The 21,222-nt window shown below is 46.4% G+C and overlaps 1 protein-coding gene across 12 annotated transcripts in view; it reads right to left on the reverse strand.

Moving 5' to 3' along the window:
• Snx29 (sorting nexin 29) overlaps window positions 1–21,222 on the reverse strand; it is a 413,834-nt gene that overhangs the window by 348,369 nt on the left and 44,243 nt on the right. For 9 of the 12 annotated variants that reach the window (XM_087574449.1, XM_087574446.1, NM_001109526.2 and 6 more), the window contains 3 exons: window positions 7,050–7,230; window positions 2,995–3,065; window positions 1,787–2,035 (listed from right to left, as the gene is read on the reverse strand). In XM_087574449.1, coding sequence (XP_087430575.1) covers window positions 1,787–2,035; window positions 2,995–3,065; window positions 7,050–7,230 — 501 coding nt within the window. Of the gene's footprint in view, window positions 1–1,596; window positions 1,658–1,786; window positions 2,036–2,704; window positions 3,066–7,049; window positions 7,231–21,222 lie in introns of those variants that run through there. The other 3 variants (XM_087574454.1, XM_087574456.1, XM_087574457.1) reach the window with 2 other exon arrangements.

The following is a 21,222-nucleotide window of genomic DNA, read 5'->3' on the forward strand; positions in this document are numbered from 1 at the left end:
TTTAACTTTTTAAAGGGGGGAGAAGTGCATGCATATATATAACAACAGAAGTTAAAAGAGGGCATCAGATCCCCTGGAATTAGAATTAGGCAGTTGTGAGACGGGTGCTAGGAACCAAACTCAGTTCCTCTAGAAAAGCAGCAAACGCTGGGGAGGGCAGAGGCACCAGAGACTAAACCTGCTACACTACTGCTATTTCGCTAGACTCAAATTGTCAAATATTCCTCTAAATATTTATGCTTATACCCGCAGGTTAGTGACGTTCAGAGAACTTTCTTTTTTATGCTGAGCAGCATTTAATGTAATCCATCCCAGTGCTGAGAATAAGCAGCCTCGAGTGCTCAGCCCTAAGTGAGACGCCTGTACCAACCTCAATCCCACCCCAACCCCACCCCCACCCCCACCCCCACCCCCACCCCCACCCCCACCCCACCCCCAAGCTCAGAGGACCCCACAGACAGCAGAGATGATGTAAGAGCCAGAGGCAGGAAGGGCTGCTGCACAGTGATGGCTGCTGGACGTGAGTGACACGGCTGTCCTGTCAGTGTTTCCCTGCTTAAGACCATCCAGTCAACATTCCAGCACTGCGGAGGAGGGGACTGGAGGTAGTTGATGGCTCCTGGGGAAGGGGGTGAATCGTCTGGGGGGTGGGGGGGCTGCTAAGGTGCCCATGCTGGGCATGCCTCAGTAGGTAAAGCGGGGCTGCACAAGCAGAAGGATGTGAGTTTGGACCCAGCCCTGGGGGAAAGCTGGGCACAGAGGTGTGCCCTGTGACCCCAGCCCTGAAAGGGCTGACACAGGCAGATCCCTGGAGCTAAATGGCCAGCCAGTTGAGTCAATCAGTAAGCTCCAGGTTCAGAGAAAGATTCTGTCTCAAAACAAAGTGTACAGACAACACGAAAGATGCCCCACACTGACTTCTGGACACACACACACTATAAATAAACACACATACACAAAGATAACAGACAGACAGAAACTGAGAGATAAGATAGAATTCCAAAAATAGGGCTGCTGGGTCAGGAGCTAGAAAGATCCAAGTTCAAGACCAGCCTGGGTTTTCACGTCAGTTCAAAGCCACCCTAACAATATGATAAGACCTTGTCGCAAAAATAAAAAGTAAAAAGAACTTAGGATAAACACTTTTTAAAACTGTTTTCAAAGGGATGACCATGATTATTGCCTTAATGGATTCGGAATGACAGGACTTGGTATTAAACCGCCAAGTTATGGTTTCTCCTAATAGCAACTCGCTAACTTCTCCAAATGCTCTAAGGTGTCATCAACTTCTGGTAAAAATTATCTCAACTGAACCGCTTTCCCCTTCTGCTCAGAGCTCCCCTGTTCTCTTAGACCACTACCTAAAGAACATCCTCCCAACACAGGCAAGCCCAAAGCATTCTGTCTGAAGCACCCTGTGCTGGCATCCAGTACACCACAAGAATAGTAAGTTACTTGTGCCTTTTTGTTTTAAAACATCACCCTGCCCGACCCCAAGAAGACTAACAAGATGGCTAGCAGAGCCTCAGCCCACTGCTGATCATAGGAACTCAGGAAGGAGAGACAGGGGAGAAGAAGCCGTGGGACACGACCCACCTGGCGTCCTAGGGCGGGCTGCTTCTCTACCCTTCCTGTCAGGCCCCGCTCACAGTGAAATGAAAAAAAGACAAACACCCACAGACTTTGCTCCCTGAGGAGTGACAGCATCAGGGGTTCCTCTCAGCTCTACTCTCATTTCCTTTTCAGTGGCCCTACTGTGCCACCTCCAGGGCCCCTTCTCACTTACCAACATGGACGTTCTTGGATATGACAGGCAGAGGGTCAGTTTCCTGCTCTGGTTTGATGAGAATGGAGACAGCAGAGGACGCTGTGATCTCCCTGAGAAGGCTACTCATGCCCTGCGTAGACTCCTTCAGCAAAGATGTCATATTCTGTGTTGACTCCTTTAAGAGGTCAGAGACAGTGGGAGCGAATTTGCTCTGCCCATTCAAATCCTTGTTGTCAATGTTAATGGCAAAGAGTATGGAGTTCAGACCTGTTGAAAGAGTGGGAGGGGACAGTGCAGTACTTGCCGTCACGTGGTCACACCTCCAGCAAAAAGACAGTCTACAAGGGACCCAAGGGGACAGGTACTTGTCTTTAGCGTCTAATAAAACCATCCGAATCTGCATTGGTAGATAGAAGTTCATGTGAACAGAGTGAGGAAGACAGACAAGAGTCACCATGAGATGCTGATGGTGGGAGTTCTGGAGAGGGGCTTGCCTGGGCTGAGGCACAGAAAGCCATTGGCAGCTCTGAGACCTTGGTCAAGCAGCTTGTCATCTCCCTGAGTTCTAGTTTCTTTGTGCAATTCTGACAACAGTAACCCTCTCAGGATTGTGAGTACTGAAGACTCTACCTACCAATACCTCCTCGTGAGCTCAATGTGCACCGAACAAGGCATTGCAGTTACTGTGCCTACACTGACACTGGCAAAGAAAGCCACAGTCAGAGCCTGACTCTCATCCTTAGATGAGCCTAACATGGCCCTCAGTGCAGGGCTCCATGTCAGGTTCTAGAAGGAAAGTGTACTGTGATTTCACAAGCCTCTGTCACAGCAATCCAGGTCCTTGCTTCACACTGACAAGCCACATCCAAGGCCTTTATCTGCTCTAGCTCTCTTAAAGACCTAAAAAGGTGCCTGCAAAGCTAACAGCATTCTCACCTCACAGAGAACGAGAGAAGAGGTAACAGAGCTGACAGAATTCAGCTGACACGCAGCAAATCCAGGGTCAAGGCAGTCAGCCAATCCCCCGTTCTTTATCATTCACCTGCCAGCCCACAAGCCAAACTCTTCAACCATGTGCGTCATCTTCACAGCGTCAAACTCTAGGTAAATTGGCCCAACTTAAAGAGCAATACAACAGTCAAGAGGACACAGAGCAGCATGGCATCCCCTCGGGCAATAAATCCACTCCTGGAAGCTCTCTGCTCACCAAGCTTCTCAGGACTCACCAGCTGCCATGGTAGGGAGCATGCTGGACCTTTCTTCATCCATTACAAAAGACCAATCTTCATAGAATGTGCTGAAAAACCAGAGAGAAAAGGGACAAGTCTTAGAGGAAGGTAGTTGTCAGCATCCACTACTGGCCAGTGATGCCATTACATAGCTAACAAAGACCAGGCCCAGTCCGTCACCCAGATGGAATTTGGTCCCTCTCCACTTCGAAGCTTCTCACTAGAAACAAAGGTCTGAATGCACAGACCCTGACTTCCTTGTTGGTCCCCTGAGACCCTGAGCTTCAGAGGACTGAAATAGACATGTACAAATGTATTTATAAAGAAGCAAAGTTGAAGAGGAAAGAGGGATGGACTCCACCCAACAAGGTACCCTGAGACAGACAGGAAGTCCAGCTCACCTGATTGGCTAATGTAAGAAAAGATAATTTCAGAAGCAATTACAGAACTCAGGGCTCCAACAACAGGGCATCCATTTACAATAACTGCTGGGCTATAAACCCACACTCCAAGTTAATCATGGAAAAAGACGGGAGGGTAAAGGGCTCCTGTGAATTTCAGTAGCAGCTGGGGATGGTCAGGGAAGCCTACAGGTATCTAAGGCAATCTAGTCAATCAACAGCACAGCAGGGCTTACAAGCAGGTCTCCCAAGTCTAATTTCTAAGAACTTTACATGACTCGGTTAGGAAGTGAACCACCAGACTCCTCAATGCCAGGTAACAAAATGGAAAGTGTAGCTTCAATGATACCAGGTCTGTGCTGAGTAGCCTGCAGTTCAGCAAAAGTTGGAGAAGAGTAGCTGCTGATATAACTGAAGACAATAGGAGAGGGGGCATGCTAGGAAGATAGCAAACCTTGTCACGCTAGCATTTTGATCACATTCAATTCTACAACAAATTGGGATCAGTTGAAAACCTGAACATGTAAATGAATCTGAATGATGTCTGTGTGAGAGAGAATGTGTGTGTGTGTGTGTGTGTGTGTGTGTGTGTGTGTGTGTGTTGTGTGGTAAGAGAAAAAGTGTGTGTGAAAGAGTATGTGTAAGAGAAAGTGTATGAGTGTGTATAAAAGAGTGTAAGTGTGTGAGAAAGTGTGTGTGTGAGATGTGTATGAGTGAGTGTGAGAGTGTGTGTGAGAGACAGTGTATTAGAAAGTGTGTGTGTATGAAAGAGAGTGTGTGTGCAAGAGTATTGTGTGAGTGTGTGAGAGAGAAAGTGTATGTGAAAGAGTAGTGTGAGAGAGTATGTGTATGAGAGTGTGTATGTATAAGAGAGCGTATGTATGAGAGTATGTATGTGTGTGACTGTGTATGAGTGTGTGTGGGAATGTGTGGGAGTGTATGTGAGTAAGTGTATGTGTAAGAAATTGTGTATGAGTGTGTAAGTATATGTGAGAAAGTGTTAAGAAAGTGTGTGTGAGAGAGAGAATGTAAGAGAGTGTAAGACAGAATGTGTGAGAGAGTATGTGAAAAAGAGTATATATATATATGTGAAAGAGAATGTGTGTAAGAGTGTGTGAGAGAATGTGTGACAGAGTGTATATGTGTGTGAGAGTGTATATGTGTGTGAGAGAGTGTGTATGAGTATGTGAGAGACAATGTGTGAGAGTGTGTAAGAGTGTGAGAATGTGCATGTGAGAGACTGTGTGTGAGAAAGAGACTGTGTGTATGAGAGTGTGTGCATGAGAGAGTGTTTGTGTGAGAGAGAATATGTGTGAGTATGTATAAGAGAGAAAGTATATGTATGAGTGTGTATGCTTGGGAGAGAGAATGTGTGTAAGAATGTGTGTGAGAGAGATGATATGTGTGAGTGTGTGTGAGAAAGCATGTGTGAGAATGTGTGTGAGAGAGTGTAAGAGAATCTGTGAGAGAGTATGTATAAGAGAGTGTGTATATGTATGAGAGAATATTGTGTGTGAGTGTGTATGCACATGAGAGTGTGTGTGAGAGAATGTGTGTGTGAGTGTGTATGTGTGAGTGTGTGTGAGAGAGTGTATGTACATGAGAGAGAGAAAGAGAGAGAGAGAGAGAGAGAGAGAGAGAGAGAGAGAGAGAGAGAGAGAGTCCATGAATGTGCTTGCATATAGAGGCCAGAGGAGAAACTCCAGTGTAATTCCACAAGATCTATTCACCTTCTTTGAGACAGGGTCTCTCATTGGCCTGGAGATCACAAAATAGGCTAGGCTGTGTGGCTAGGGATCCCCTGTCTCTTCCTCCTCATCACTGGGACATGCACCACTGTGCTAGCTCTTTTTATGTGGATTGTAGTTAAACATAAAACAACATAAATGTTGGTTTTAACTGTTTTCTTCTTTGCTATTTTAATTTTATTTTTATTATGTATACGTGTGTATATGCAGGATGTGTGTAAATAGAGCACAAATGTAGGGGTCTGTAGGATGTCATACAGGTAAAGGTAGGTACTAGATAGAATGAGGCCTGTCATTGGGCGAGAAGGAAGGATGGGTGGGAGAAAAGTTTTAGAGAGGAGGAGACTGGAGGAGGCAGGAGAAACAGCAGAGAGAACATGGAGGCTGATGTTAAGATTCCTCCCTGCATCTTTACAGGTTGTTATTAATTTCTTAAAGGATGGATGTGTACTGGGCTTTGTATGTTTAGGTGGGCAATTATATCTTACCAATTGGATCAGAGGTTATTGTGTTGTGTGTTCTTTCATGTGTCGATATAAGTTAAAGAGAGTATGTGGCAGTCAGAGATACTAAACCACCACAGAACTGGGACGTGTATGTCTGGCATGGTGGCAGCCTGCCTTGGGAACTGGTTGTGTAGAGAGATTGCCGCTGGCTCAGAGAGAAGCCATCAGCAGTGTGATATGGGATGGAGCAGAGCAGGTGAGAGGCTTTGCTGACTGAGATAAAAATATCTACCAGATAACTTGGGGCACTACGATGCCAGATCTAGTGCGGGGTAAATGCAAGCTTTTTTTATAATTTTACAGCAACAGGCATCCACAGAAACGCTTCAGGAATCTGTTCTCTCCTTCCGCCATAGGACTCATGGGATCTGGGAGCTGACTCAGAGTTACATGTCTGTGTGGGCAGCAAGATCCGTCTTAGTGACCCAGGTGTCTTTAGGCGCAATCTCAAAGCACCACAGAATCACTGGTAGAATTACATCACAGGGCAATGGGGGCAGCACCAGATGGGTGGAGCCTCTGTCCAGCATGCCTGAGTACCTGAGTCAGATTTCTAGTAAAGAAAAAAGTAAACCTGAGAAGTGGTTGGGGAACAAGGAGGACTACAGAAACAGAAAGGGAGACCTGAGCCTGCAGGAAACTGGCAAGATTGAAATGGAGGGTCTGTCAGAGCGCTGAGAAGCCAACCTAATGCACTAACAGAATCTGAGTGTCAAGTCTAGGCCCTGCTAACATAGAAGCTACTCACAGCCCAGAGAGGACTGGTCACACCTCCTTGGGTCATCAAGTGACATAAACTGTCTAGTCTACCATCCTCACAGCAGGTAACACAATCAAGAAATAAAAGTGGTCAACTCAGGCCCATGAGGCTTCCCAAGTGTTGCTTAATACAACACAAACTGATCTGAGTAAATTTTTATGCTTAAGAAAAGTAATAGCTCATCATTAAAAACTTCCTTCCCTGATGTCTCTTATTCTGAGAAGAACTGGTCATACAGGCCTTTAATTCCAGCACGAGAGAAATAAGCCAGCCTGGGCTATAACAGTGAGTTCCAGGCTAGTCTGGACTACATGTGAGACCTTGTCTCAAAATGAAGAAATGAAGAAAAGAATAAACTAAGCGTCCACATCTTTTTGTCAGTTTGGGATTGAGTACTCTAAAGAATCCCAAATTAAAACTCCACAGAGTGAGGGGTAGTCTATGCCCTAAGGCAATAACTATCTGTACCCAAGCCTTGATCACAACAAATACTAATGGAGTGCTGGCTACGGTGCCACACAGGGTCCCTTCTAGTCCTTGTGGCATTTGTCCTCCTACCAAGGGAATGGCTAGCAGGGCTGCAGCGGGGAAGCCCCTTATACCCTGGCTGGGAGACTAGGGCCATCCTGCTGGGTACCTGAGCCTGGTGCGGTCAGCCAGCAGCATGTGCAGGTAGCGCTCGAGGGAGTGCTCATTTAGGGCGCAGCGCAGCCAGGCCCGGCCTCGGCCAACATCGGCAGTGATGTGGTGCAGGGAGTAGAAGCGCTGCAGCTCGTGCTTGCTGAGGACCTCCTTCACATAGACCCAGAACACGGGCTCTGGAGAGAGAAGGCAGCAGTGTGTCACGGAGCCCCAAGCTGTGGTCCTCACAGCGAGGGTCACTAAGTAACTTTACAGGGAATAAATGGCATTGCTTCCTTAGCACAGACAATGTAGAACAAAGTAATAATCAAAACAGGGCCTCAAACCCCGGCCCAGAGACCACCATTCTTGGTTAACATTTTCAAAACCTTTGAGCCAGTCTTTTTTTCTTGCACCTTTTTTACACAAAAATCAACATTTGTGATAGCTAAATTGTGTCTCCAAATATAACTACACCCTCATCTGTGAAAGCTGTGAATATAGCCTACACAGTGAAGGACTCTTGGCCACCCCCATGATGTCAATTCCTGTGGATACAACATGTGTCTTCATATAAGAGACTGACCCACAAGAGAGGTCATGTGACTAGGAAAGCAAAGGTTAGAATGATGTGGCCACTTCCAAAGAAAGCCAGCAGCCTGAGCTGAGAGAGGTGAGAGTAGCTGCTATCCTTGCAGTATCAGCAGGAACAGCCCTGCCATTGTCATCGGGATGTGTTAGCCCAGTGAAGCTGACCTAGGAGCTGCAGCTCCCAGGACTATAAACAGATCTCTTTAAGCCACACATGATGCCACCCATCTACCTGCAGTCCTGGCTAATCGGGTAGCTGAGGCAAGGGTGGAATTTGAGCCAAGCAAGTTCAAAGTTAACCTGAAAAAAAAAGCAAGATCCCATCCCATCTTAACAACAAAAACTACATTAGATAGTATGTTATTGTATGTGTATACATGCATGCATGCATGGAATGCACACATACACACACTCACACACACACATACACACACACACTCACACATACACACATACAATTCGGTATCTTGACTCAGTTTTTCCTAAATCATGAACATTTCCCAGATTTGGAAGTCCGCGGAAGAATTTTGTATTATTACTCACTCATTCTGTCTTCTGAGTGCTGAACGTGATTTCTGGCAGCTTCTTGGTTGGATATAATTTTGCTATCCTGATCACAAAGAATTTGCTGCTTCCCCTCACACAGCAAAGAACATCCTTGAACATGAATAACCACCCTCCTCGAGAGATCCTCGGGAGAGCTTCCTCGGTGGTCAACTACTTGGTATAAATAAGGACAGGAAGGAATTTAAGGCTATGGGAAGGCTAAAGAAGGTTGTACTGCGCCACAGCAGACAGCCGTTCTTCCTGACCGTTCTCTTCAGGTCTACCTTTCTTATCCATAAGCTCAAATTACTTGGGAGTTGAAATCCTAGGATGTACCTCATTTTGTGATCAGCTTTCTTTATAGCATTGGCTCATCGACACTTCTTCATGCTATGGTCAGTACTGCCATGACAGCCACTGGCTCTTGAGTGTGCACCAGCAACATTTCATAATTGACCTCACTCAAACCAAGGTGCCTCATTCACAGACAAAGCCGGGACAAGTCCCACCGTGGTAATTAAATGTCACTAAGCAGCACAGGCGAGCAGGAGTGTGGTGGCAAACATAAGCAACTCGAATCCTGTTCTGCCTCTGCTACCTCAGAATGAGCATGCTTACAACTGTTTAACTTCTAACTGGGGCAGAGCCATGTCTCTGCTGCCAGACCCAGCTTTCCCTTTTATTAACTTGCCTTAATCATCAACATTATCGAGATTATTATCATGTGCTTTTGATGTTTTGCCTACATGTATGTCTGTGAAAAGGTGACAGGTCCTCTAGAACTGGAGTTATAGACAGCTGTGAGCTGAGCACTGGGAATCAACCCAGGACCTCTGGATGAGCAGCCAGTGCTCTTAACCACTGAACCATCCCTCCAGTCCTGAGATGCAGCTTTCAGTCCAGGAGCCAAACAGGTTCGCAGACCCTTAGAGAACATTAAAGTCATTGAGGTTTTCTTCCAGCAGAGTGCAAACATGCACAGCTCCAGAAGCTACACCAAGATTAAGAAGCTTACTCTTACTCCAGTTCAAACTTAGGCTAGCTGCAACATCCTAGTGAGCCTTGAGCAGTGCCAAGCCAGGAGAGAGGACAAGGATTCATCTTTTAGGGGCCTTCAATCCAGCATACAGGACAAACAGGCAACAAGGTCACTCAGTTATGTAGCCTTGGATAGGCACAGAATCATGCTAAACCTCAGATTCCTATCCCATGAGCACAGAATAGGTGGACTGGAATTATGAGTTACTTGGAGAAAAGAGCAGGTTGAGCACAACGCCCATGTGGTCCACACAACAATGGCAGTCTGACAGGAGATAACCAATACCCATGGCTAAGAGGAGACACTATGTAGCCTTCTTCTTCTCTTTCTGTACCAGTAGCACTTGAATGTATATATGTGTACCCGGTCACCCTTCCAGGTCTTTAACTTTGTTACTTATATTGTGTGTGTGTGTGTGTGTGTGTGTGTGTGTGTGTGTGTGTGTGTGTGTGTGTGTCCATCACATGTCTACAAACAGCAGAGGACAACTTGCAGGAGTAAGTTTTCTCCTTCCAACGTGTGAGTTCCAGTAACTAAACTCAGGTCATCAAGCTTGGTAACCAGAGCCTTCATCTGAACCACTGCACTGGCTTCATTTTTCAGAATAAACTTCTCAGGAAGAAAGAGAAAGTGCAGTTCACTCTTAGCCCTCACACAGCAAACTCATGGGACCATACAGAAGAGGCTGCAGACCCTTCTCTGCCTCTCTGCTCTTCACTACAAACTGAACCATCCTCATCCTGTCTAAGATGAAGAGAAACTCTGAAGACTTACAAGGATTAGGAAGTTCCTGAAAATTACAAGATTCACTGGGCCCATCCAAAGTCACAAAGGCAGCAAGCACCTGCTGAGAAGAGGAGACTCTTTGGTGAGGCTTCCTGCACATTGGACAGAAAGCCCCAGGAATGCAGCTTTGAGTCATCACTCATGCTGGAGTAGCTGTCTATGATACAGCTTCCCCTGAGCCAGCCATTCCTCTATAAGTAACCCCCCAAAACTCACTGGTCCATCACACTGGACTCAGGTAGAATCTTTTTTGGGGGGGGGGGGGATGTGTCATCATTTCCCTATCTGCTATGAAAGAGATTTGTTCATGTCCAAAAAAAGTTACATTCAAACACCAGCATAGGGGACACTGGGGAGTCCAGTACCCTCCCCTAGTAAGGCAGAGGACACTGAGGAGCACACTACCCTTCAAGTAACTCTCACTCACATTCTGCTCAAAATGCTGCAGTGACCTCACTGTGACCTTGAATACCAGAAACACTTTACTGTAAGCCTGTTTTCACCTTTCCAGTTTGCAAATTGCTTACCGTGAGGATCCTCTTCAAGCCTGTCAGCGATGCCACTGATGATAAGAATTATCCCAGCAGGGCTCCACTCCAGAATTAATGTGGTCTATTTAAAGTACAGCTCACCTGCCTCTTAATGCAAGCAGCGCCTATAATTTAATTTGGAAATCTATAGTGATCTGTTTTGAAATGTGGGGAAGTTCCAGAAGCATGCCAGGGCTTCAGCTTCTCAGAGCAGGTAAGGGCAACTTCCAGCAAGAACAGAGCCAGGAAGAGGGTACCAAAGTGAGCTGTCTGGAGACCCTGTTTGTAGCTGACTAACAGAACCAACTTTTAGGAGTTTCTAACAAGTCTTGGCTTTCGTTGGCAATGCAAAAAACTCATACCTTGCATGGGTTCAGTGGGTAAAGTGCTTGGTGAACAATAGGAAGACTTGAGATTAGATCTCCATCACCCGTGTGAAAAAGTCAGGTACAGCTGGGTGTGGTCTTTAGGCCAACACTTAGAAGGAAGATGTAGGCGGATCACTGTGAGTCAAAGCTAACCTGGTCTATATATAAAGTTCAGGCCAGTCAGAGCTCCACAAGGAGACACTGACTTAACACTTTGGTATAAGGGTGCATGGGTAATCCCAGCTCTAGGAAATCAGAGACAAGAGGATCCTGTGGCCTGTTGGTCAGCCATTATAACCCAATAAGTGAGCTCCCACTTCAGTGGAGAATTTTTTCTCAAAAAATAAGACACAAAGCAACTGAAGACACCTGACCTGACCTCTGGCCTGCACAAACACATGTACATGCATGAACACACACACACACACACACACACACACACACACACACGGAAATAACATGTAAAATGTATATATAAGTTGACTCAATCAGTGTCACCACAGCAAACGTGCCTGCCCTATAAGGAAATGGTAATGTAATGTAATGCAATGGTAAACTGCTATTGCTGTTACTCTCAAGTCTAACAGGAAGGTGCCCCTCCCTTTGCTTCTGGCAGTGTCCCTCTTTCCTATGTCCTAAGTGGTTCTCTGTGATATTGTCTTACACTGTCCTCTTCCTTCCCAGCAGTGGCGGGTCCCACAGGCAGGGAGAGACTCAGACTACATGGGGTGTCACCTCTATGACATATCTCATCCCTGTCCTCTTCTAGATCTGTGCTCTTCATAGGACATTCCTCACATTAATTCTTATGATTAAAAAAAAATGGAGGGCTGGGGAGATGGCTCGCCCATTAAGAGCACTGGTGTCTCTTCTAGAGGACCTGGGTTCACTTCCCAGCACCCACATGCCAGCTCACAACTGTCCTGTCCTGTTCCAGAAGAACTGACACCCTCACACAGACATGCAAGCAGTCAAAACACCCATGTACATAAAATAAAAGTAAATTATTTTTTTAAAAGAACAGAAAGATTATTTTAAAGTATGTGCATGCACACACACATACACACACACACACACACACACACACACACACACACACACAGAGGGCTCTGTGCATTGAGTGCAAGTAAGTGCCTACAGAAGACAGAGATATCAAATCTCCCTGAGGAGTTACAGGCAGTTGTGAGGTGCCCAAGAGGGGTGCACATGCTCTTAACCTGTGAACCATCTCTCCAGGCCTAATTTTCTTCTTTTTAAAGATTATATGAAAATGTTATTTATCTTGATTGCCTGGGAGGCCGGGGGGGTTGAGTATCCCTTAAATTTTTTTAAAGCACAGCTACAGTCATTTGCTCACCTAGCAGCTGTGGCTACCTTCAGACAACAGTTATACCAGCAAAGCAGAGCAGGGTGACCCAAAGTCCGCAACACTATTTGGTAATTTGAAGACCTCCAGAAATAGGAGCTCTTAGGGGCCATGAAAGCCCAGAACCACCTGAGACTACTCTAACACCACACCCATCATGGAGACACCACCACCAAGACTGCAAAATCCTCAATCCAGAAAACTGCCATGCTGAAGGACAAATGGGAAACAATCTGGGGGCGCTAAGCCCAGAGCCCAGCTCAAACACTGAGTCTCTAGGACCAAAGTTTCCTTTGGTAAAGGGCCATCTGTCCCTTGAACCAGAACACAGCTCGTGTGATGGAATGGAGTTGGTCCTCTGATCATCTGAGGAGCCTCTGTACAGGACCCCTGAATAACAGCACAACCCAGCAACCCTCTATAGAGAGGTGAGGGGTACACTGAGCAGGGGAGAGCACTGTACAAAACTAAACAATGTGTCACCCAGCTTTAAGGGCCTGGCTCCTTGTAAACAAGGAGAAAGGGCATCTTTCTCTCACCTGGTTAGATAGGATTGGCGCCAAGGCCCTGAATGGCCAAAATTTAAGGTCAGTCACAGGGAAATCACACCACTGGGCTTCACAGTCGCAAGCAGAAGGTGAAGAAAGACTCAGATAAAAGCGGCTGTCAGTCTTTTACCAGGCAAGAATAGGCAGCCCCGGAAGGCCATGAGGAAGCAGAAGTGGAGGAAAGAGCAGCGGAGCTGCTTGACCGTCCCTGGGTACCTGGCAAAGGCAGTCCACCACAGTACAAACTCAGGAGAGCTCGTCTGACACTAGGCACCAGCACAGAGAGCCAACACAGCCACCCATGCTGAGGCAGGGGCAATCCACACTGCTCTCCAACCAAAGAGCTGGGGGGAAACTGCTGCTCAAGCCCAGGACTGGCCCACCAATGAGCAGGTAGGTAGTCAGCAGGCGGGGCTCCCAAGAAGGGACCACAGCTTTGTCACCCCACCATCTTCCAGTTGGCCACATGGCTGTGTCTAGAACAGAGGAGCTGTGGTGTAAATATGAGTCATAAATAGTTAAACTAGATCTATCGAGCACATCAACCTGATCCTTTTTTGTTTTTAAGTCCATGAAAAGTACACATAATACAATTTGCCATTTTAACCATTTTTAATCTTTATTACATTTTGCTATGTGTGTCTGTCTCTCTCTTTGTGTGCATGTGTTTTTGTTTTTGTTTTTTGAGGTGTGTGTGTGTGTGTGTGTGTGTGTGTGTGTGTGTGTGTGTGTGTGTGTGTTGTGTGTTTTGAGAGGACAACTTGACTTAAAAGAGTCCATTGTCAGCCAAGCTGACAATGCCAATTAAAGGTGGCACACACCTTTAATCCCAACACTTGGGAGGCAGAGACAGGTAGACCAGACTGGTCTACAGAGTGAGTTCCAGGACAACCAGAGCTACACAGAGACACCCTGTCTTGAAAAATAAAACAAACAAGACAAAGTCAGTTCTCTTCTTCCACCCTGTGAATCTCAGGAATTAAACACAGGTCATCAGGCTTGCACAGCAGGCAATGTTAGCGTCTGAGCCATCTCACCAGCCCCACGTCAGCCATTTTTAGTGTCCTATAACACTGTGTACTCAGTGCAGACAGCAATACTATCTATTTCATCAACAGGAGCTCCTTTGTTAAATAACTCCTCCAGCCTCCCCATCCTGGCCTTTGGTAACTTCACCTTCTTGCCTGTAAACCTGACTGTTCCAGATACCTGCATCAGTGGCATTCCATGGTATTTGAGCATCTACGACTCAGTGCAATGTTTGGGAAGGTTCTTCTCCATTATATGTGCTAATGTAATTAGTGCTTACCTCCTTTATTTTTTTTCTTGACTGTTGTTTATGTTTTATGTTTATTTTGAGACTGTGTCTCACTCTGTAGCCCTGGCTAGTATGTGACTTGATATGTATTCCAGCTTGGCCTCAAATCACTTCATAGCTGAGGCTGACCTTGAACTCCTAATCTGCCTCTACATCTCAAATGTTGGAATTACAGGAGTACATGACCAAACCTAGCTATTCTCTTTCCCTCCCTCCCCGTCTCTCTCCCTCCCTCTCCCCCCTCCTTCCCTCCCTCCCCCCTCTCTCTTTCCCTCCCTCCCTCTCTCTCCCCGTCTCTCTCTCTCCCTTCCCCTCCTGTCTCCCTCCCCCCTCTCTTCCTCCTTCACTATACACCTCCCCCACAACCCACAACCCAGAGACTTGCTATGTTTATACCAACTTTGCCTTGCATTCTCTTATGTAGTCAGCCTCAGACTGAACAATATTTACTTGTTTGTTTATTTATTTATTTATTTATAATTTCATGTGCACTTGGTGTCTTGTCTACATGTATGTCTATATAAGGGTGTTGGATTGTCTGGAACTGGAGTTACGGACAGCTTCAAACTGCCACGTGGGTGCCGGAAACTGAACCTCTGGAAAAGACGCCAGTGCTCTTAAGCCCTGGGCCATCTCTCCAACCCCCAGGCTTAATCTTTCTGCCTGAGCATCTGCAATGCTTCAGCCCCGGCATCATATCCAACTCTTCACTCCTTCTCATGGCCATGAAAAGAGTGCGGACATGTTTAACAGTATAGGAAGTAAGTGTGTGTGTGTGTGTGTGTGTGTGTGTGTGTGTGTGTGTGTTATTGTATTACTTTTGGTATGTGCAACATGTGAGTAGTACATGTGTGCTGTATATGAAGATGTGGGTGTGGCATTTGTACACATAAGGAGGCCAAAGGAGGACACAGAGTGTCCTGCTCCATCCTGCTCTACCTCAGTCCTTTGAGACAGCCTCTCACTGAACCTGAAGCAAGGCTGGTAGCCAGCACTAAGCCTCAGCAGTGCTTGGTTTTTGCCCAACGTGGTAATAGCGTGGCAGGCAGGAGCACAGCCACGCCCAGTGTTTTACACAGACAGACACTAGAGACTTGAACTCAGATTCTCGAGCTTACACAGCAAGCACTCTGACCCACCTAACCATCTCCCTGCCCCCAGAAAGCAGGGCTTCTAGAGCTTGTGACTCATCTCCTTTTAGGTGTATACTTGATCTTTGAAGAGACTCTTCTTGAGATGAGTAAAGGACCCAAGGAACTGTGAAGCTGGTAATCTCCAAAAATTGATGCATCAGGTATCAGATATGAGCCTTCATGACACATCAAAATAAAGACCTTTACAACAGCCAGCAGGCACAACTTCCTAAGACACTTAGTCCGGATATACCAGACTGCTCTCAGTACTAGGGACTGTGATACACATTAGGCAAGCACCATGCCACTGAGGTATACTCCTCTTTCCAGAGGCAGGATCTCATTTGAACTTGTAATCCTCCTGCCTCAGCACCTAGAACTTGACATACTAGAACCCACTCATGCACTCATTTCCCTTGCATTGGCATGGACCCTATGCCACTTAGATGTCAAGGTCCCTTCACAGTCTAGGGCCCATGAGCTGAAGAACAGCATCCTAATAGCTCTCCCGATAAGGCCAGCCATTCTTTACCATCACTAACCACTTCTGTTAGTAACCCTAGACACCCTTCGGTATTCTCCCCACGCGGTCAACAGACATCCTTCCAAGCGAGGCCTCTTTCACCAGAAGTAGATTTGCAAGTTCATAACAATAGCAACAAAACCCCAAGAAGGAACCGAAAGCACCACACAAAGTGGAGACACACAGAGCAGACTTCCCCATTCAGCCAAGAGGACAGCCTGGCACATGCATCTTCCTCAAAAACCAGTGTTCTGTAGAAATGAAATCATTGCCCAAGGGGACTCAGAGAATCAAAATGTAAACCCTGCTTTAAGTTAAGTTCGATGGACCATTTTCAAAACTCCCCTCCCAGGCTCAAGAAGCCAGCATCTTACGGAAAGATGGGGAAAGAAAGCAGAGGGATAGGGGTTAGCTTCCCAGGAAAATGATCACTTTGCCAGAAGCCACGATTTTGACACAGTCACCTCTATGATGTACAGACTAAGCTATAGCAATAGGTAGGCCCGGACCCTGCCCCTTCCCTTCCAGGAAAAGCAAGGGTCAGGAGAGCAGGTCACACCATCGGGAGGCCTCACAGCAGTCGGGTTGAGGACTGCTGAGGCATAGTTAGGGTGAACGGGGCAGGAAGATCAAGGGAAGAAATGTGAAATGTCTAAGGAGTATGCATTAAAACCACAGTGAGATGATAGCCCACCATGTCCATTTGGAAATAGCATATCGTGCCATGTTGGGAAGTGTAGGGAGCCGTATTGGATTTGGGCCTGGCCACTTTGTGACTGTCTGGCCACAGTTAAGATTCTTGAGATTGTTAGACAAAAAGCCTCTCCCATGAATTTACGGCACAAGAAGATAACAATCAGCCCGAACAAGACCCTTCTGGGTCTCCTGCAGGGTTTGACCCCTGCTAAGCCCTGCTGATGCTTGTGGAAGCCTTTTGTTCCTAACTCAGAGCAGTCTGGCCTGGTACTTCACACCGGAGTCAGAATTAGGCTGGCCTTCCCGGTTATTTCCCTAATTTATTCAGGTCTCATAGTCGGTCTTTTGTTACCGAGCCAGGGTTTCCCACTGTGCTTCGCAGATACCTGCTACCTGGTGTACTTGGGGTATATAGTTTGGTGAATAAAATTATGAGAGAGCCCTTCTTCTTCTGGCTTGACACGAATAACCTGTGTGTGTGTGTTTCCTTAATTCCACAGGCTTTCGCCTGATTCTTGGTACCGTGTCGGTGCAGGCACCGACAGGGAAGTGGTTCCAATGATTTGTCTTTCCAGACCTGAGGGTCCCTGCCCCCAGCTGGCTTCGGTTGGTAATAAAGAATTGTCGTACAGTCAGTGGCTGGGCAGGGAGATGGTGGCGGGACCTTTTGATTGCATGGGCAAGGAACCAAGAGAGAGAGGAGAAGGTGAGAATCACAATGACCCGGAGGCAGAGGGAGGGATGGGATTTAGCACTACAGAAGAAATCCTCCAGCAGTGTAGATGGAAAGGGAGCCCAATCTGTGGTGGGGTGGGTGGGGCTGCCCAGAGGGTAACAGGGCCGCAAAGCTAAAACAGAGATTTAGAAGGTGGTAAGCCAGGATACCAGAGGGGACTGTGCTAGCCTTGGGGAGATTTAGAGATGCCCAGCCACTGAGGAGTCAAGGCATCTCAAAATTAGCTGGGGTGCATGTCTTTCATTTGCAAATCCAGAGCTCTTGGGCGGGTGCAGCTCACACAGCACATGGAGGACCCTGCCAGGAGCCAGAGCGGTTTAATTAATTCACCACTACAATGTCCATTTGGATGGTTATTAGTTTTTGTGTGTTTTTTTAAGCCAAAAAAGAGAGGTGGGGACATGATGAGGTAAAAGGGCGACCGGAAAGGAAGAAAGGAATGAACGTGGAATGGTCTCTCACCAAGGTTTCAGGTAGTCTCCCTAGAAAGGGCGGTGCTGAAAGTGACTATGAGCCACTACAGAAACACTCTGAACCGAACCTCCGGAAGGAAGATGCGGGGCACCTGGCAGCCACTGCACTGCTGGTAGGAAGCGAAGTGGCACAGCACTGAAAACACACGGCCAGGGACTGCAGGGGTGCGTGCTGTCACGCCTGACAACCAGACTTCCAGGCTTGGGCCCCAGGAGGAGGAAGGAATACACACACTCACACACACACTCACACACACTCACACACACTCACACACACTCACACACACTCACACACACTCACACACTCTCACACACTCACACACTCACCACACACATTCTCAAGCACACACACGCACACGCACACACACATTCACACACACTCATACTCACACACACACGCACATGCACACACATTCACACACTCATACTCACACACACACTCACTCATACACACTCACACTCACATACACTCACACATACACAATCATACACACAATCACACACACACTCAGACACACATACACACACATGCACACACACATACACACACTCATACTCACACACACACTCACTCATACACACTCACACTCACACTCACACATACACACAGTCATACACACAATCACACACACACTCAGACACACATACACACACATGCACACACTCACATACACTCACACATACACACAGTCATACATACACTCACACAATCTCTCACACACAGACACACATACACACACATGCACACACTCACATACTCACATACACTCACACATACACACAGTCATACATACACTCACACAATCTCTCACACACAGACACACATACACACGCACATGCACACACTCACACACACACTCACACACACACACTCATACACATTCACACATACACTTTCACGAACACTCATATACTCACACATACACACACATTCACACATACATATTCATGCACACTCATACACTCACTCACACATCCACACACTCATACACACACTCACATATACTCACACATTAATTAAGTAATTCTTTTTATTTTAAAAAAGGTCAGTGAGATGGGAGATGACTCTACAGGCAAAAGCACTGGCCACTTAAGCCTGATGACCGAGTTTGATCCCCCAGGACCTATGTGGTAAAAGGAGAAAAACTCACCCACAAGGTGCCCTTTGACCTCCACATGCACAGTGGTATATGTACACCGAATGCAAATAAACAAATTAAATTAAATTTTATATTTAAAAACATAGGATTACGGGAATATCCAGACATTCTACTTCTGGGAAATATTAAAAGAACTAAAAGCAAAAAAGCACAAATACTTATTTTTCCCACGGTCATAGCAACATTACAACAGTCAACAAGCAACCCAAGTGCCAGGCAGGCAAAAGAAAACACGATGATCTGTATACTAGAATACTACTCAGACTGAAAAGGAGGGGCGACGTGCAGGGTGGGTGAACCTGGAAAACACTGTGGTAAATGAAGCTGGATACAAAAGAGCACTGTCCACATCTCACTTCTGAAGTGCTTATAGTAGTCAAGTGCACTAAGACAGAGGAGAATGCTGGCTAATGGCTCCCAGGGGCTGGGGGCTGAAGGCTGGAACTTAGAATTAGCATTTTAATGAGTGCCTCATTTCACTTTAGGAGTATCAACATGGTATGGAGGTGTTTAATGCCACTGAGCTATAGACTCCTCTTTTAAGACTTACTTCACGTGTGTTACTTACTGGTTTACCTCCAAGTGTCTATGGAGGCCATTAGAGATATCTCATCCTGGGAGCTGGAGTTACAGATTGCGAGCCACCATGCAAGTGCTAAGAGTCAAATCTGGGTCCTCTATGAGAGCAACAAGCATTGTTCGCCACTGAGCTGTATCTCCAGCCCCAGGCTGCAGACCTTCAATGGCTAAGATAATATATTGATCATACCTAGTTTACCTTGACTGTGTATGTTGTGTGCAAGTATATGCACATGTCTGTGAGTGTGCACCTGTGGAGGCCAGTAGTCAGCATTAGGGGTCTCCCTTGACTGCTCTCCACCTTAACTGTGTGTTTGAATATGAGCATGAGAGTTGTCAGAGGACAACTCACAGGAGTCACTTCTCTCTTTTAAGAAGTCACAGTTAGGGCTGGAGAGGTGGCTCAGTGGTTAAGAGCACCGACTGCTCTTCCAGAGGTCCTGAGTTCAATTCCCAGCAACCACATGGTGGCTCACAACCATCTGTAATGAGATCCGATGCCCTCCTCTGGTGTGTCTGAAGACAGCGACAGTGTACTCATATACATTAAATAAATAAATTAAAAAAAAAAAAAAAGTCACAGTTACCTGAGATGAGTGCCAACTTTTGAGGTTTGCACAGCTGAGACAAGTCATGGGCCTTTCACCTTATTTTCTAAGACAAGGTCTCTATCATTGCGCTCAGAGTTCGCCTGTTCCGACTCCTCCATGGTGGGGCCTTGTTTGTGGGTGCTCAGGATCTGAACTCAGCTCTTCCTGCTTATGCAGCAAGCACTTTACCTCTCAAACTCCTCCCCAGCCCTCAGTTTTCCACAAAGACACATAGGAGCAAAAGCTTAGGCTCAGGAGCGTTCTACTTACTTTTCCTGTTGCTATGATAAAATGCCCTGACATTTCGATTTTGACACAGTCCTCCGTGTGTCAAACCTAGGAAGGAAAGGTTTATTGTGACTCACAGTTTGGAGTACTGGCTAGTGGCTGGTCCCTCTGTATCTGTCAGGATGAGGGTAACAGGGGTGATGCTTTGCTCAGTACCTCCTTTTCATTGTCTGTACCCAAGCTCTATGCACAGTAGGGTGGGTCTTCCTATCTCATGTAACTCAGCAAGAGAATCCCCCCCAGGCATGCCCAGAGGCTCTTCTCCCCAGGCCCTGTCAAGTTGATCATCTGCATTAACCATTGGAAAACTGGGTAAGGACTGGGGGATGGAAAGAAGAAGACAGGAAAAACATTTTCACCAGGACAAAACAGCTACCTAAACAAGCCCCAGAGCAGCACACTGACTGACAGACACACGGCACTGGAAACAAGCCCCGGCAGCACACTGACAGACACACTGCACTGGAAGGGAAAGCGTCACACAAAGGGAAAGCAGGCTGCTAACCACTTTGGAGCCACTCTCCCCAGGCACAGGCCTCTAACTGCTTATATACTAAGTGGTCAACCCTGAAATCATCATATACAAGCAACACCACACAGACTTGGTTTTGTGTGTGTGTGTGTGTGTGTGTGTGTGTGTGTGTGTGTGTGTGAAACAGTAATAATAGTAATTAAAGAAGAGGCCATAAATTTGAGAGGAAGAAGAGAGAAGGACATGGAAGAGACCATGGTTTTAAAGATTCTGAACCCTACTAGCGAGTCTCAGGAAGTATTGATGTAACTGTATGTTAGTTAATTTTAAAGAATTAAAAAAAAAAAAAGATAAAGTATTTTCAAACCTAAAGAATTTCAGGACAATAGTAGTCAGAAATACTATTCAAAATACAGATAAGGGAATATTCTTATTTAACATACAAAG

Source organism: Rattus norvegicus, chromosome 10 (genome assembly GCF_021556685.1).
Source record: "Rattus norvegicus strain SHRSP/BbbUtx chromosome 10, alternate assembly SHRSP_T2T, whole genome shotgun sequence".
Lineage (NCBI taxonomy): Eukaryota > Metazoa > Chordata > Mammalia > Rodentia > Muridae > Rattus > Rattus norvegicus.